General features: G+C 50.2%; 1 protein-coding gene across 1 annotated transcript in view; it reads left to right on the forward strand.

Moving 5' to 3' along the window:
- Positions 1–9,229, forward strand: part of SLC2A1 (solute carrier family 2 member 1) — a 33,162-nt gene extending 23,933 nt beyond the window's left edge. Inside the window, exons 3-10 of the mRNA XM_054495162.2 lie at positions 4,161–4,321; positions 4,501–4,741; positions 5,332–5,494; positions 5,587–5,774; positions 6,055–6,159; positions 6,336–6,437; positions 7,567–7,770; positions 8,144–9,229. Of these exons, the coding sequence (XP_054351137.1) occupies positions 4,161–4,321; positions 4,501–4,741; positions 5,332–5,494; positions 5,587–5,774; positions 6,055–6,159; positions 6,336–6,437; positions 7,567–7,770; positions 8,144–8,344 (1,365 nt within the window). The 3' untranslated portion in view covers positions 8,345–9,229. The remainder of the gene's footprint in view (positions 1–4,160; positions 4,322–4,500; positions 4,742–5,331; positions 5,495–5,586; positions 5,775–6,054; positions 6,160–6,335; positions 6,438–7,566; positions 7,771–8,143) is intronic.
- Positions 9,230–17,291: the final 8,062 nt, after the last annotated feature.

The following is a 17,291-nucleotide window of genomic DNA, read 5'->3' on the forward strand; positions in this document are numbered from 1 at the left end:
AGGTGGTGTGGGGATTCCCAGGTGTCCTTAGGCTTGGGCAGGCCGCCCCCTCACCCCAGGAGAGCCACCGGTTGAGGAATAGCTTCACGTACCAGAAGCCATCCGGTCCAAAGGATTTCAGCTGCCCAGAGTCAACCTGCTTCTCCAGGGTGGTCTCCATGGTGGGTGTCCTCTAGGCTCAGTGAGGCACCTGGACAGAGATCTGTAGTAGCCCCTCAGCTCTAGGCTGGCTGACACCATGGCAGTCCCCCCCGGGAACTGACCAGAACCGCTCCTCCCTCGTCAACACGCTTGCCGCCACCCAGACCCCACAGCTGGGTGAAGAGACTGGGCTGGGAATGGAGCAGAGAAGCGAGTGGATGACCGAGCCTGGCACATTTGGTGTGCAGGACTCCGACTGCATTCTGAGGGGTGGTTCACTGTGGGAAATGGGATCTGACTTTGGTGGATAGGAAGAGTCAGGAGCAGAATCCAGATGAGACCCAGGGCAGGCTGCCTGGGTAGAGAAGTAGGACAGACTCGGAGGCAGAATCAAGAGGACCTGGTGATTGATGGATGTGGGGTGGTGGCAGCATCAAGTGTCTAACTCCTAAGCTTGGGATGGGCATGTGAGGTGGGAGCGTTCAGAACAGGCACGTGCCAGGTCTCACCTCACACATTGACCCAGGGTTGCGGAGGCTGCTGGGAGCCGGCGGGATTGGGCCTGTGGGATCCTGTCAGGGCATAATAAGTAGACTCTTCTTTCCTGAGGTGCACCCAGACACTTCTAGGGAGGATGTGACCCCAGAGCTTTTCCCCATGTAGGGTTCTTCTCATTCTCCAGCATCCCCCTGCCTTTCCTGGGTCAAGAGTCAGCGTGGAACCCCATATGAATCCCCAGGGAGGAGAGGGCACAGAGCATCGGAACCAGCAGTAGGAATTGGAAAACCAGGCATGGCTTCTTCCCAGAAATCTCAGGCATCAAGAGGCGGAAACCCACTCCCCAGCCTCAGCTTGGCCAGGAAGTACTGCTGTGGGCTGGAGAGGATGAGTCTAGGCCAAGGTTAACATGCAGAGAGCTGGCTGCTCACCCTTCCTCCACCCCATAAAGTGGTCTGAGTAACAGAGCAGCTAGTCAGCGTCCAGGAGCCAGCCCTGGACAAGGTTGGGTCCCTTTGACTGTGTGACCACAGGCAGGAGACGTAACTCAGGGTGGAGCTCTGGTCACACCTCACTTACACACAGTCCTCTTGTCAGCTGCCCCAACATCTCAAGAGATCTTCAAACTTATTTAGGTAGTTTCAGGCCTTACTTAGCACCTATTTACTCTTTGTATACAATTCAAACAAATTCCATTTGCTGACTTCTTGGCAAATTTCAGAAGAGATGTGGAGAGTTGTACAAGACAAGCCTCTGAACCACAGAGGGTTGGGGGAATACCTTAGAACTATGGAATGCAGAAATTTAGCCATCAGGAGCCAGTCTGCACAGGGACAAACACCTCTCCTTGCCCCTGGAGAGAGCCCCAAGGGCAGACACCATTGCCCTGCAGCCTTGCTTGTAGGTCTGGTTGCTCAGGAGAGCAAAGTGAAATCTCTTCACATTTTCACCCCATAATGGGTCAGGAAAGGTTGGACCCTCAGAAGGGCAAGCGCCATTTATCTGGACAGTTCCCATATCCACCCTCATCCAGAGCAGCCTGTTCTTGGTGGAGCCTGATAAACGGGGCATTACCGTTCCCGACCAGTCCTCCTCTGGGGTTAGTTTCGTCCATAGAAGAACACTTTGCGTTTTGTTGCTCTGTTTTTTGTCAAAATCTGCCTTCTCTCTGCCCCCAGCAGAATCAAGGGGTTCTAAGAGGAGAACCTAAAACCTTTGGTTCATCGATTCCTCCATTTACTCACCAGGTATCCCTGGCACTGGCTCTGGGACAGACCATGGTGTGAATCAACTGTCTTCCTCAGGGAAGACAAACTCCTGGAGTCAGGGAAACCTGGATCTCAAAAGGTTTCAGCAGTAAGGCCAGGTGTACCTTCCAGGCAGGAGTAGTAGCATCTGAAAAGCATAGAGGGGTGGGAAATGGTGTGTAGTGCAAAGGTGTGGTAGGTAGGGAGATTGGATTGATACCTGGCAGGAGTCCCGATTTTGAGTTACAGGTTGAAGGCTTGGGGAGACTCTGTTAGTGGTCTGCACAGCCTTCAGACCACCAGTGTGCAGTGAGGTGATTTTAGGGATGATGACACCAAGCACTGTTTCACTGATTCCCTGCAGCACTGTGAAGCAGCTACTGCTAATGTTTGCACTTTAGAAATGGGGCCATGGAAACTCACAGATGAAATAACTTGCTCATGGTCACACTGGAAATAAGGGGTGGAGCTAGGACCTGAATTTAGTTGTGTCCAGATTCAGAGTTCAGGTTTCTATTCACTGCCCTGCATGGCGTCCTTGGAACGGACAAGCAGATCCTTAGGGCTTGCCTCTGCCCTACCAACTATCCTTGCTCCTTGGAGGCTGGCCTCCATCAGATGCCTGCTGACTTGGGACAGGTTGTGACAGGGCAGGGAAAAAGATGGCTATAGGCTGAGGACCCACAGCAACGGGAAGGAAGGCACCAGGAGGCAGGCCCAGCATATTCAAATAGGTGGGCATTTCTGGGACTGCAGGCCCTGGTTTGGCAAGTGTGCTCGCCCACACCTTCTTCTGCTAGACCTCAGTGGGTTGGAAGGGATAAGGAGGACCAACAGCAGTGATGGAGGCTGCAGAGGCTCCATACCACTGTGTGTGCATGAACTTGTGGCATGCACACACATGGAGGGGTGTTGGGATGGGTTGGGTTCACATGGAATTGAGTTTGAGCTGTAAGTGGTAGGGGACGAGGGGCATGTGAGTTTGTGACTGGCTGAAGCAGGAATATTTATATTCTATGAGCACGGGTATGTGTGTGTGATGGTATACATGCACAAGAAGCCGTTTCTGGGTAACTAGGCTTGCACTCTGCTATACGTGTGGCTGGGTGGGTCTGGCCAGTCCCATGGCACTGAGAGTGTGGTGAGTGTGCTCAGGCAGAACCGGTGCTGCCTGCCTACCACATCCGTGGGAGCTGGCCAGGATGGGGGCAGGGCTGGTGGGCAGGGCTGTCTTAGGACGGGTGTTTCCAGTTCCTGGAACTGCTTCCTTGTGTGGAGGCTTTCCCCATACCTCCTAGCTGGGCCCTTGGGAGAGGGGAGGAGGCCGTGGGTCCTTCAAGGGGGTGCTCGCAGGCCAGACACAAGGGAGCTAGGCCTGGGGAACAGAAAGCCACAGTGTGAGTCTTTCAAGCACTTCTGAAGGGTGACATGTGTGAGTTTGTCACACCAGGCCCTCAGTGTGGTCGGGGAGTCTGTACTTCCTGGACGGCAGAACCTGTCTGTCAGCCCCTGCTTCCTCTCTAGCAAGGGGTTGGGGAGAGGGCCTGGTGGCAGGAGAGGGGCCCTTGGGGCTTTGAGACATGGTGAGGAGAACAGGGGCAAGTAAGAAGACCCTTTTTCTTCTGTATTTCTTTTTTTTTTTCTTTTTTTTGAGACATAGAGTCTTACTCTGTCACTCAGGCTGAAGTGCAGTGGCGCAGTCTTGGCTCACTGCAAACTCCGTGTCCTGGGTTTAAGCAATTCTCCTGCCTCAGCCTCCCGCGTAGCTGGGATTACATGCTTGCGCCACCACGTCCAGCTAATTTTTTTTTATTTTTAGTAGAGATAGGGTTTCACCATGTTGGTCTGGCTGGTCTCGAACTCCTGACCTCCAGTGATCTGCTTGCCTTGATCTCCCAAAGTGCTGGGATTACAGGCGTGAGCCACCACACCTGGTCTTGTACCTCTCTGTTCTATGCCTGAACTTCCACCACTGATCACTTGCCATCATCCCAGCAAGTCATACTGAGCCTGTGAAACCACAGGGCACTGGAAACCACACGTTAGGGGAAGTGGGAGAGTTGGCGGGGCTCTCAGATGAACTCCAACCCCTTGTTTCTGGCCTGGGGAAAGTGAGGCCCACAAAAATAGAGGGACTTGGCTCAAGAACATGCAGTGAATCTGTAGCAGAGCCAGGCCCTGGCCCTCTCTTAGGGAGGGGTGCAAGGGGAAAGGAAAAGGAAGACTGGGTCCTGGCCCCTGGCTTGCTCACCCAGGCTGCATCTCCCCCTGCAGGTGATCGAGGAGTTCTACAACCAGACATGGGTCCACCGCTATGGGGAGCGCATCCTGCCCACCACGCTCACCACGCTCTGGTCCCTCTCGGTGGCCATCTTTTCTGTTGGGGGCATGATTGGCTCCTTCTCTGTGGGCCTTTTCGTTAACCGCTTTGGCCGGTAAGTAGGAGAGGTCCTGGCACTGCCCTTGGAGGGCCCATGCCCTCCTGCCCAGGGAGTCCCAGATGGGGTGGGAGGTAGGGGAGACTTATCTGCCTGTTCCAGGGTATTACCTCTGACCCAGCCCCTGGGAGCCCAAGGAATGTGGGCACCGGCCTGACCTGTGACCCCATCCCCAGGCGGAACTCAATGCTGATGATGAACCTGCTGGCCTTCGTGTCCGCCGTGCTCATGGGCTTCTCGAAACTGGGCAAGTCCTTTGAGATGCTGATCCTGGGCCGCTTCGTCATCGGTGTGTACTGCGGCCTGACCACAGGCTTCGTGCCCATGTATGTGGGTGAAGTGTCACCCACAGCCCTTCGTGGGGCCCTGGGCACCCTGCACCAGCTGGGCATTGTCGTCGGCATCCTCATCGCCCAGGTAAGCTGGGGCAGGATCTACCTGCCCGGCACGGCCCCTGCCCACAGCTTCAGTGGCTCTCGGATCTGTGCCCAGCAGGGCAGAGTTTCTCTTCCACCCAGCCCCCACAGCCCTGCAGAGGACAACTATGGTACACAGGTCCAGAGAATACAGCACCATGGCCTCCCAGTTGAGAGCAAGATGACTTGGCTCTTCTCAATCCCTTTCTTCTCACTCTAGGCCTCCAACCACAGGGCCCGCCTTCCCCCAACATGCCACAGGCTGTTATGCACAGTACCCTCTCTCCAGGAGGCTTCCCCTTCCCTGTCCCCAAAACCCTCCTGTGGCAGAGTAGCAGCCCCCATTCTCTTGCTGGACACATCTGTGGCCTTGTCATTTGTCCTCCCAGCAACACTGTGGGGTAGGTCCTACTTTTCCCATGTGACCGATGAGGAAACTGAGAAACAGGGCTCATGCTAGTGGCAGAGCCTCTAGAACTGGGGCCCTTCCTTGAAGCAGCAGCTGACACAAAGTAGGGAAGGCCACTCTGGCAGGACGGGGTGGGAAAGGGGGGTCAGGGCAGAGGCGCTCACGGCCCCTGCTTCCCCCAGGTGTTCGGCCTGGACTCCATCATGGGCAACGAGGACCTGTGGCCCCTGCTGCTGAGCATCATCTTCGTCCCGGCCCTGCTGCAGTGCATCGTGCTGCCCTTCTGCCCCGAGAGTCCCCGCTTCCTGCTCATCAACCGCAACGAGGAGAACCGGGCCAAGAGTGGTACGGGCAGGGCCCTGCCCTCCTCCCCACTCCCTGAGCCCTGGCCTTCTTCCCACTCTGAGCCACCCCCACCTTCCCTCCGGTCCCCCCAGTGCTGAAGAAGCTGCGCGGGACGGCTGACGTGACCCATGACCTGCAGGAGATGAAGGAAGAGAGTCGGCAGATGATGCGGGAGAAGAAGGTCACCATCCTGGAGCTCTTCCGCTCCCCCGCCTACCGCCAGCCCATCCTCATCGCTGTGGTGCTGCAGCTGTCCCAGCAGCTGTCCGGCATCAACGCTGTGAGTGCCCCCACCCACCCTTCCTGTGCCCCAGCCAAGCCCTCTGGTCAAGTGTGCATGGTGAACAAGTCCCAAACTTGAAACAACAGATACGCCTCTGCTGAAGGAGAAGCTTCCCTTTAGACCCCAAGCCCATAAGGTCACTGCAGTGCAGTGTCCTTCTGCCTAAGTATTTGTCCCCTTCATTCTTTACTCATCCTGGGTCCCACATCCACTGCTACAGAGGCAGGGAAGGGCCACAATGTCCAGGTAGGCCCCAACAGTTTCTCTTGTCTGGCAGGTCTTCTATTACTCCACGAGCATCTTCGAGAAGGCGGGGGTGCAGCAGCCTGTGTACGCCACCATTGGCTCCGGTATCGTCAACACGGCCTTCACTGTTGTGTCGGTGAGTCTTTGCTTACTGGCCCCCCCAGCCAAACCCCAGGGAAGAGGCAGTGCCATCTTCCCCACTGGTCTTTGCAGTGCCCTGTGACTTTCTCAGCTCTTGAGGCAAGGCCTCTGGGTGGGCGGGTTCAGAAGGGCACCAGGCAGGGGTGGCACTCACACTGTCTCTGCCCACAGCTGTTTGTGGTGGAGCGAGCAGGCCGGCGGACCCTGCACCTCATAGGCCTGGCTGGCATGGCGGGTTGTGCCATACTCATGACCATCGCGCTGGCACTGCTGGTGAGTTGCTAGGTTCTGGAGAGTGAGGGATGCGGGAGAGTTTGCCTGGGCTTCAGATCCCAAAATGCCTGTCTCAGCCCCAGGGCGGCAGGCCTGTTGGTGGCTGCACTCTCCCTGGGTGTGGGTCCGACCTTCTGGCTCCTGAAGTTGTCTCCTTCCAAACCACACACATCCTCTCTTGAACTTGCTCCTCCCTGCTTGATGGATTCTCAGCGCAGCACCTCTGGTCCCAGACCCCAAACTCTCACCTCCTTAAGGAATTGCTTTGCCTAATATTAACCCTTTCCAATCTTCATCTGTAGCCTCAATTCATCTTCACAGCAACCCCGGGAAGTAGTTCTGTCCTCCCCACAGAGGTGCAGAAACACGCCTTGCCTCATTCAGTTCACACAACTGGAGGTGTAGTTCAGTTCTTCCCATTCTATGGGGGAGGAAGCTTAAGTCCCAGTGAGGTTAGTAACTTGTCAGACAAAGGATGAAGCCAGGAATCAACCTCAGTCCCAAGCCTGTGACTGTGACCCCTGTGCCAACCCTGTGCCTGGCACTCACACACAGGCACTTGTTTATTCAGCCTCTGGGCAAGGAAAGCACCATGACCGTCATTTTACAGCTCAACCTGGGCTTGGAAAGTTTGGTGGTTGCCGAAAGGCCAGACAGGCAGCAAGTGGAAAGCCCATAAATTTTCTACCCTGGCCTGCTCAAGGAGAATGGTTATATGCAGAACCGTATGCTTAGCGCTTACTCTGTGCCAGCCTGAGCTGGGCACCTCACATGCCTTAGAACCTGAATCCACCCCACCCCCAGGAATGTTCTTCTGCATCCTGCCACAGGCGGACTGTGCTGCAGGCACAGACAGGGGACCACGGGGCCTCTTAGCACCGTCCACGTGCACACCACATTACCACTCCCGGGGGGTGGACTCAACACTTGCAGCCACCCTGCAGGACTTCAATCATTTTGTTCAGATGAGGAAACTTAGGCCCAACGCTGGGTACACAACAAATCCAGGCCCATCCCCAGGCTTCCTGCCTTCTCTCATAGCTCTGCTCCGGCCTCTGTAGCTTCTGTTTCCCCTGAGGATCCATCACAACCCAGTCTAATTTTCCCCCCTCTCCATCATCCTCAACAGGAGCAGCTACCCTGGATGTCCTATCTGAGCATCGTGGCCATCTTTGGCTTTGTGGCCTTCTTTGAAGTGGGTCCTGGCCCCATCCCATGGTTCATCGTGGCTGAACTCTTCAGCCAGGGTCCACGTCCAGCTGCCATTGCCGTTGCAGGCTTCTCCAACTGGACCTCAAATTTCATTGTGGGCATGTGCTTCCAGTATGTGGAGGTGAGAACCCCCACTGTCTCTATACTCACCATTTCTCGCCTGCACGCACGACCCCACAGTGCTGTGCAAAGTGCTGGCCCAGCATTCTCATTAGGAATCATGCTGAGGAGGAAACTGAGGGTAGGAAGCCCAGGTCACATGACCAAGAATGCTGACCTCAACTCCAGGGTTCTCCCCTTAGCCTTGAATGGTGTTCCTGGAGCCTGTTACATTCTAGGTACAAGCGTGGTCTCATTTAATTGTGATAGCATCCCTGGGTAGGTGGATGTTCCCTTTTCAGCTCAAAGGCCCAAAGGTAAAGTGACTTATCCAAAGTCCTACAGCCAGGATGTAGGGTCATGACTCCAACCAAGCGTGTCTGTGTGTCTTTCAGCAACTGTGTGGTCCCTACGTCTTCATCATCTTCACTGTGCTCCTGGTTCTGTTCTTCATCTTCACCTACTTCAAAGTTCCTGAGACTAAAGGCCGGACCTTCGATGAGATCGCTTCTGGCTTCCGGCAGGGGGGAGCCAGCCAAAGTGACAAGACACCCGAGGAGCTGTTCCATCCCCTGGGGGCTGATTCCCAAGTGTGAGGCGCCCCAGATCACCAGCCCGGCCTGCTCCCAGCAGCCCTAAGGATCTCTCAGGAGCACAGGCAGCTGGATGAGACTTCCAAACTTGACAGATGTCAGCCGAGCCGGGCCTGGGGCTCCTTTCTCCAGCCAGCAATGATGTCCAGAAGAATATTCAGGACTTAAGGGCTCCAGGATTTTAACAAAAGCAAGACTGTTGCTCAAATCTATTCAGACAAGCAACAGGTTTTATAATTTTTTTATTACTGATTTTGTTATTTTTATATCAGCCTGAGTCTCCTGTACACACATCCCAGGCTTCACCCTGAATGGCTCCATGCCTGAGGGTGGAGACTAAGCCCTGTCCAGACACTTGCCTTCTTCACCAAGCTAATCTGTAGGGCTGGACCTATGTCCTAAGGACACACTAATCGAACTATGAACTACAAAGCTTCTATCCCAGGAGGTGGCTATGGCCACCCTTTCTGCTGGCCTGGATCTCCCCACTCTAGGGGTCAGGCTCCATTAGGATTTACCCCTTCCCATCTCTTCCTACCCAACCACTCAAATTAATCTTTCCTTACCTGAGACCAGTTGGGAGCACTGGAGTGCAGGGAGGAGAGGGGAAGGGCCAGTCTGGGCTGCCGGGTTCTAGTCTCCTTTGCACTGAGGGCCACACTATCACCATGAGAAGAGGGCCTGTGGGAGCCTGCAAACTCACTGCTCAAGAAGACACGGAGACTCCTGCCCTGTTGTGTATAGATGCAAGATATTTATATATATTTTTGGTTGTCAATATTAAATACAGACACTAAGTTATAGTATATCTGGACAAGCCAACTTGTAAATACACCACCTCACTCCTGTTACTTACCTAAACAGATATAAATGGCTGGTTTTTAGAAACATGGTTTTGAAATGCTTGTGGATTGAGGGTAGGGAGGTTTGGATGGGAGTGAGACAGAAGTAAGTGGGGTTGCAACCACTGCAACGGCTTACACTTTGACTCAGGATCCAGTCCCTTACATGTACCTCTCATCAGTGTCCTCTATTGCTCAAAAATCTGTTTGATCCCTGTTACCCAGAGAATATATACATTCTTTATCTTGACATTCAAGGCATTTCTATCACATATTTGATAGTTGGTGTTCAAAAAAACAGCAGTTTTGTGCCAACCGTGATGCTCAGGCTTGAAATGCATTATTTTGAATGTGAAGTAAATACTGTACCTTTATTTGACAGGCTCAGAGGTTATATGCCTGAAGTCACACAGTGAATAAGCTAAAACCCGTGCTTTTAACAATGGTACTATACAACCCCTACTCCATTAACTCCACCCACCTCCTGCACCCCTCCCCCCACACACAAAATGAACCACGTTCTTTGTATGGGCCCAGTGAGCTGTCAAGCTGCCCTGTGTTCATTTAATTTGGAATTGCCCCCTCTGGTTCCTCTATATACTACTGCTTCATCTCTAAAGACAGCTCATCCTCCTCCTTCACCCCTGAATTTCCAGAGCACTTCATCTGCTCCTTCATCACAAGTCCAGTTTTCTGCCACTAGTCTGAATTTCATGAGAAGATGCCGATTTGGTTCCTGTGGGTCCTCAGCACTATTCAGTACAGTGCTTGATGCACAGCAGGCACTCAGAAAATACTTGAGGAAATAAAACACCAAAGATATTTGTCTCTAGAGGCTCAGCTGACAAAATCTGGGAAAAGTTTGTTTTTGTAACTACAGGCAGGCTTTTGTCTCCCCGACATGAAGAGGGGTTGTAAGAAGGGTGTGAGAAGGGAAAACTGGTACTTAGCAAATGGAAATACCTATATGTATTACCATTAGGTATAAAGAATCTATGAGGACATCCATCCGCATCTCACAAAGAAGAGCAGGTTGCGAAGAAAGTGCCCTGCCTGAGCCTGGGGACAGGGTGGTTAACTGATGAAGGGCTGAGGCCAGGTGAAAGGAAGCCTTATCGTGTGCTCCCAAAAGACTTCTGTTGAAAGGAGTTATCCGGGTCCCCGTGCGGGAGGGGGTGCGGGGGCAGGGCTAGAAGGAGAGGCCGGGGCCCAGGCTGTCAGGGCTGTCACTCGGGTATCTTACTCCTACGACGCTGCTCACTCAGGGCTGTCCCCACTGGACCAGAAAGGAAACAGACGGGGTGGGGTGGGGTGGGGTGGGGTGGGGTGAGGTGGGGATGGGTGGGACCCCCTCGCCGGTGGCCGGACGCGAGGACTACAAGGCGGATGGCGCGCGGAGCTCATTCACACTCGAGGGCCCCGAACGTTGGCAGAGCCAGGCAGCACCCCAGCCCCGCCCCGGCCCGGAGGTTCAGACCCCGGTCTGAAAAGGCCCGACAATCCACTCGCAGCTCCCTCCCGCCCTGGGTCAGCATCCACGTCCCCGAGCACCGCCATTTCCCAAACTGCAAAATGTCAGCGCAGGCGCAGGGAACCCGGCCCGCCCTCAGCGTGGCCCAGAGTGCCGCGACGACACAGCTGCCAGTCGGTCCCCTGACGCCTTTCCTCTAGGGGCCGCAATCCACCCCGGGGTAGAAGATTTGGGGCCAAGGTTCGGCCGCCTACTGCCGGGGTCGATGGCGCATCCTCTCCAGACCTCACAGCGGTCCCCTAAGCCCGGCCACCGGCGGTGCACGGACACGATTAGGGATGGGCGGGGCCAGGTGGCGTCTCCACCAATCAGAGACGCATTGTTGGGCCCGACGAGGGGCGGGCTCCAAGACTCCACCAATCACACCCTGGCGGTTCCAGGCGCTGGCCCTTGGGGACGACCTGGGCGCCTGCTTGCCAGGCGATGCTGTTTACTCTGGAGGGGGTGACGGTGACTTGTGTATCGCTGGGCATCCCTGGGGACGTAGCTCACCCGGGTTCCTATCCCGCATAAGGTGATGTCTACGGTTTCTGACGAAAAGGGGTAAATAGATAACGGGACTGTTCTCCAGGCCACCATCTTTTCCCAGCAGTGCTTAGTTGTTTCACTGAAGGTGTTATGAAATCTTTCATTTGAAATCTTAGGCGCAAAATCTCCTCTCCCTGGAAGCCTTCTGGATCAGGTTTTCCCGGGAACACTACATCGGCTTGTATTTCCTCCATCAAAGCGCTCTCCACGCTGTACCGGAATTGACTGTCTTTCCACCACACTGGGGGCGGGGGCGGGGTGGAGGGCAGCTGCCGCAGGAACAGGACTGAGCCATTCCTTGGTCCGCACTTCCCACCACAGACTCTGGTCAGGATTATTGAATAAATGAAGCAGAATTTAGAAGCCAAGAAATTCTGAAATCTGAGTTCTTCCAGTGCAATTTTAGGTAGACGATCTGACAATTCAGGATGTATTTAATAATAGGGAAAGGATATCATTCTCTTCTGTCAACTACATTTTAATGACCCCTTTTTCATTCTGTGATTTTTATTTCATAAGTCTCCTACAATTCTGGTCCGTCTGTCCATTGCAATTGCTGGGCCTAGTGCTGGCCACTCATCACCTCTCCCAGGATCACTGCAACTGCCTTCTCAATGATCTCTGTGCTTCCTGCTTCCTCCTCATTCTCCACACTGCAATCGATGATCTTCCTAAAATTCAAATCTAGTTATGTCTCTCTCCTGCTTAGAAACCTTCCTGGGTTCCTCATTTCTCTCAGGATAATGTCTGTGTTTCTTAACCTGAAAATTCAAGTCATTCATGATCAAGCTCTCTCCCTCACCACTGCCCCCACTCAACCCCAACACTATCCTCCAGCCATCCATCCACTCTGTTTTCTGATCACATTCTCCTTCTCCTCTGGGCCTCTGAAGTTTCCTCCGAAGAGACTGCCCTCCCACCTACTCTTGTTATCCACTAGGTGATCATACCCCACCAAAGCTCAAGGAGTGAGAGAAGGGAAGCTGCTAGTTGGGAGTCTGGCTCATCCACTCATTGGCACATTCCTGCCAGCTAGTGGCTTTTTGTGAACATTTTGATCAGGGCAGGGTTTAACCTCACCCTTTCAGGGTTTCAGAGATACTACATTGCTTTGGAGGGAACCCTTGACTGGTCCTACTACAACAAATCCATCTGGTAACCCTGACCCTGGCTTCCCAAATGATCTTCTTAAAAATGTGTTCTGACCAGATTATTCTATGGGTTAATACTCCCCACTTTCTCATGATAAAGCCCAAATTCCTTAACCACATTCTGGCCTTTGCAGACCTTATCTTCCAATACACTCCTTCCACACCCTAATCTCCAGCAAAGCTGATGCACTCTATGTTCCCAGGACAGCTCCTCACCCTAAAACTTTTTGTTCAGTCCCCTTTCTCCTGGTCTGCCTTTGGTCTCTCCATAAGATTATCTGATATCAAAATACCAAATTAGGTGTCACTTTATCTGTGAAGCATTTGCTCAATTCTTTGAACCATTACCTAACTGAGTACACACTTGTTGCCAAGTTTTCTCCTCAGTTATGCTGGGTCTTGGAAAAAATATGGTTTCTGGAGTCAGAAATAGCTGATTTAAGATTCCTGCACTGCTATTTAGCTGAATAATCTTGGGCAAGTCACTTCACCTTTCTGATCTTCTGTTTCTTTTCTGTTGTAATATTAAAATGAAATAAGATAATATATATTGTAATGCAGATGTCAGCTGGAGTTACATCATCTTCCCCCTTCCAAATGTTTCAGTAAGTCTGGTAATCACCCCCAAGGTTTCTGTGAATTCCCAGGGATCTTTTGTTTTCTTTCTTTTTCTTTTTCTTTTTTTTTTTTTTTTTTTGACACAGAGTCTCCCTCTGTCACCCAGGCTGGAGTGCAGTGGTACGATCTCGGCTCACTGCAACGTCCACCTCCTGGGTTCAAGCAGTTCTCTGCCTGAGCCTCCCAAGTAGCTGGGATTACAGGCCCCCACCACCGCACCCGGCTAATTTTTGTATTTTTAGTAGAGACAGGGTTTCACCATGTTGGCCAGGCTGGTCTTGAACTCTTGACCTTGTGACCTCATGATCCACCTGCCTCGGCCTCCCAAAGTGTTGGGATTACAGGCATGAGCCACCACGCCTGGCCCCCAGAGATCTTTTATATTCTTCTTTTTTTTTTTGAGATGGAGTTTTGCTCCTGTCATCCCTTGGCCTCTTTCCCAGCTCAGGCTTTGGGCCCAAACTCCAACCAGCTTGCCCAGTCCCCACTTTGCTTGTCAAAGGCCTTGACTAATGCTTTGAAATGACAGCTGGTAAGGACCTGTCAATTTACTTGAGCTTTCCTTTACCCAGTTTTTATCAGAGAGCAGGGGAATCACAAATTTCCCCTTAAAATGTGCAATCTCTTACAAAAGTTATTCCATACATGTTTGCATGAAGCAATGGGTGAGAAGACTTAAGCATATTTATTAAGTGGTAATGGATTTCGTTTCTTCTCGGACTCACTGTTTTTGTCCTATTCTCCTTATAAAGGACTGGATCCCAGTGCCTCACAATTGTCATGGACAAAGAGCTTGATTTTGAATTATGGTTCAAGAGGAGGGTGGTTTTGACCCCAACCTAGGATATCAGTTTTTCCATCTTCCGCCACTGTCTCAAAACGAATTCCACATCTCTGTCTTTCTTCTAGAGTAGTTATCTTCAAATTTTTTTGCTCACATACTTCCTAAAAGAATTTTGAGGCCAGGCCTGGTGGTTCACACCTGTAATCTCAGCACTTTGGGAGACCAAGGTGGGTGGATCACTTGGGCTCAGGAGTTTGAGACCAGCATGGACAACATGGCGAAACCCTGTCTCTACAAAAAATACAAGAATTAGTTGAGTGTAGTGGTTCATGCCCATAGTCCCAGCTACTCAGGAGGCTGAGGTGGGAGGATTGCTTGAGGCCAGGAGGTTGAGGTTGCAATGTGTGAGCTATGATCACACCACTGTACTCCAGCCTGGGAGACAAAGCAAGACCCTGTCTCAAAAAAAAAAAAAAAAAGAATTTGAAAAACTATCTCTTCGCTTATTTTTAGATTGAAGTTACAAATTTGTCTTCTTAAGTTCAAATATTTGCAGGAGATTTAATTTCTGATATGTGATATTATCATTTTATTTTATTTTATTTTATTATTTTTTGAGACGCTGTCTCTCTCTGTCCCCAGGCTGGAGTGCAGTGGCATGATCTCGACTCACTGCAACCTCTACCTCCTGGGTTCGAGCAGTTCTCCTGCCTCAGCATCCTGAGTAGCCGGTATTACAGGTTCCTGCCACCATGCCTGGCTAATTTTTGTAATTTCTTTTAGTAGAGACGGGGTTTCATCATACTGTCCCGGCTGGTCTCGAACTCCTGACCTCAAATGATCCACCTGCCTCGGCCTCCCAAGGTGCTGGGATTACTGGCATGAGCCACCGCGTCAGGCCGATATTGTCATTTTACAATAAAACTCTTACATTACTCTTCTTTATATATTCAAACAATATACCACAGTGTTACTATATCCATATCCACAAAATAGGAGATTTTGTATATATATTATTAGATTTATACATAAGTATTTCAATATGGGGGGTGCTAATATAAATGGTAGTATGTTTTAATTTCCACTTGTTCATTGCTGGCATATAGGAAAGCAAATGACTTTTGTATATTAACCTTGTATCCTGCAATGTTGCTATAATTAATTGCTTATTAGTTCCAGGGGTTATTTTGTAGATACTTTTGGATTTTCTATATAGACGATCACGTCATCAGCCAATAACAACAGTTTAATTTCATCCTTACCAATCAGTATACCTTTTATTTCATTTTGTTGTCTTGTTGCATAAGCTAGGACTTCCAATACAATGTTGGAAAGGAATAGTGAAGAGGACATCCTTGCCTTGTTCCTGATCTTAGCAACAATAATGCTTCACATTTTTCACCATTAAGTATATTTAGCTGTAGGTTTTTTGTAAACATTCTTTAATCAAGTTGAGGAAGTTTCCCTCTATTTCTAGTTTCCTGAGAGTTTTTATCAGGAGTGAATGTTGGATTTTGTGAAATACTTTTTCTTTCTTTCTTTTTTTTTTTTTTTGAGACAGACTCTCACTCTGTTGCCCAGGCTGGAGTGCAGTGGTGCAATCTCAGCTCACTGCAACCTCCACCTCCCAGTTCAAGTGATTCTCCTGCCTCAGCCTCCTGAGTAGCTGGGATTACAGGTGTGCACCACCACACCCAGCTAATTTTTGTTTTTTAGTAGAGATGGGGTTTCATCATGTTGGCCAGGCTAGTCTGGAACTCCTGACCTCAAGTGATTCATCCGCCTCGGCCTCCCAAAGTGCTGGGATTGCAGGTGAGAGCCACCACGCCCAGCCCTGTGAAATACTTTTTCTGTATGCACTGATATGATCATGTGATTTTTCTTCCTCCTCTTCTTCTCTTCCTCCCTCTTCCTTTTCTTCTCCTTTTTTTTTTTTTTGAGACGGAGTCTCGCTCTGTCACCCAGGCTGGAGTGCAGTGGTGCGATCTCGGCTCACTGTAGCCTCCGCCTCCCAGGTTCAAGCGATTCTCCTGCCTCAGCCTCCCAAGTAGCTGGGACTACAGGCACATGCCAATACACCCGGCTAATTTTTTGTATTTTTAGTAGAAACTGGGTTTCAACGCGTTAGCCAGGATGGTCTCCATCTCCTGACCTTGTGATCCGCCCGCCTCGGCCTCCCAAAGTGCTGGGATTACAGGCGTGAGCCACCACGCATGGCCTTTGATTTTTCTTCTTTAGCCCATTGATGTAATTACATATAGATTACATTAATTGAGAGTTGTTTTTTCAGATTTTGTTTTTGTTTTTGTTTTGTTTTGTTTTTAAGACAGACTCTCTCTCTGTCACCCAGGCTGGAGTGCAGTGGGGCAATCTCAGCTCACTGCAACCTCTGCCTCCTGTGTTCAAGCAATTCTCCTGCCTCAGCCTCCCGAGTAGCTGGGATTACAGGTGCCCACCACCACACCCAACTAATTTTTGTATTTTGGTAGAGATAGGGTTTGGCCGTGTTGGCCTGGCTGGTCTCAAACTCCTGACCTCAGGTGATCTGCCTGCCTCGGCCTCCCAAAGTGCTGGGATTACAGATGTGAGCCACCACGCCCAGCCAATTGAGTTTTTAATGTTGAACCAGGCTTGCATGCCTGGAATAAATCACATTTGGTCATGTATATAATTTTTTTTAACGCATCATTGGGTGTGCTTTGCTAATATTTTGTTGAGGATTTTTGCATCTATGTTCATGAGAGATATTGGTCTGTAGTTTTCTTTTTAAATTTATTTATTTATTTTAAATTGACAAATCAATTTGTAGTTTTCTTGTAACGTATTTGTCTGGTTTTAATATTACAGTAATGCTGGCCTCATAGAATGAGCTGTTTCTATCTTCTGGAAGATGTTTAGAAAATTGGTATAATTTTTTTCTTAAATGTTTGGTAGAATTCACTAGTGGATCCATCTGAGCCTAGTACTTTTTATTTGAAGTGTTTATTATTTATTGATTCTGTTTCTTTAACAGATGTAAGCCTGTTTCAGCTTGTCTACTCCTTGTGTGAGTTTTAACAGATTGTGTCTTTCAAGGAATTGGTCCATTTCATCTGGGTTGCCAAATCTGTGGGCGTAGAGTTGTTCATAATATTCATTTATTATTCTTTTAACATCCATGGAATTTGAATTGATCTCCTCTCATTTTCAATATTCGTAATTCATGTTTTTCTCTTTTTTTCTTACTTAGCTTTGCTAGAATCTTATGATTTTATTGATTTTTACAAAGACACAGGTTTTGGTTATGTTGATTTTCACTATTGATTTCCTGTTTTCAATTCATTGATCGCTGATATAATTTTTGTTATTTATTTTAATCTGATTGCTTTGAAATTGTATATAGAATCCTAGGTTTTTGGCTTTTTCTCTTTCAACACTAAGTATTCCACTCCATTATCTTCTTGCTTACGTGATTTCTGAGAAGTTGGATGTAATTCTTATTTTTGCTCCTCTATAG

Source organism: Pongo pygmaeus, chromosome 1, assembly GCF_028885625.2.
Source record: "Pongo pygmaeus isolate AG05252 chromosome 1, NHGRI_mPonPyg2-v2.0_pri, whole genome shotgun sequence".
NCBI lineage: Eukaryota > Metazoa > Chordata > Mammalia > Primates > Hominidae > Pongo > Pongo pygmaeus.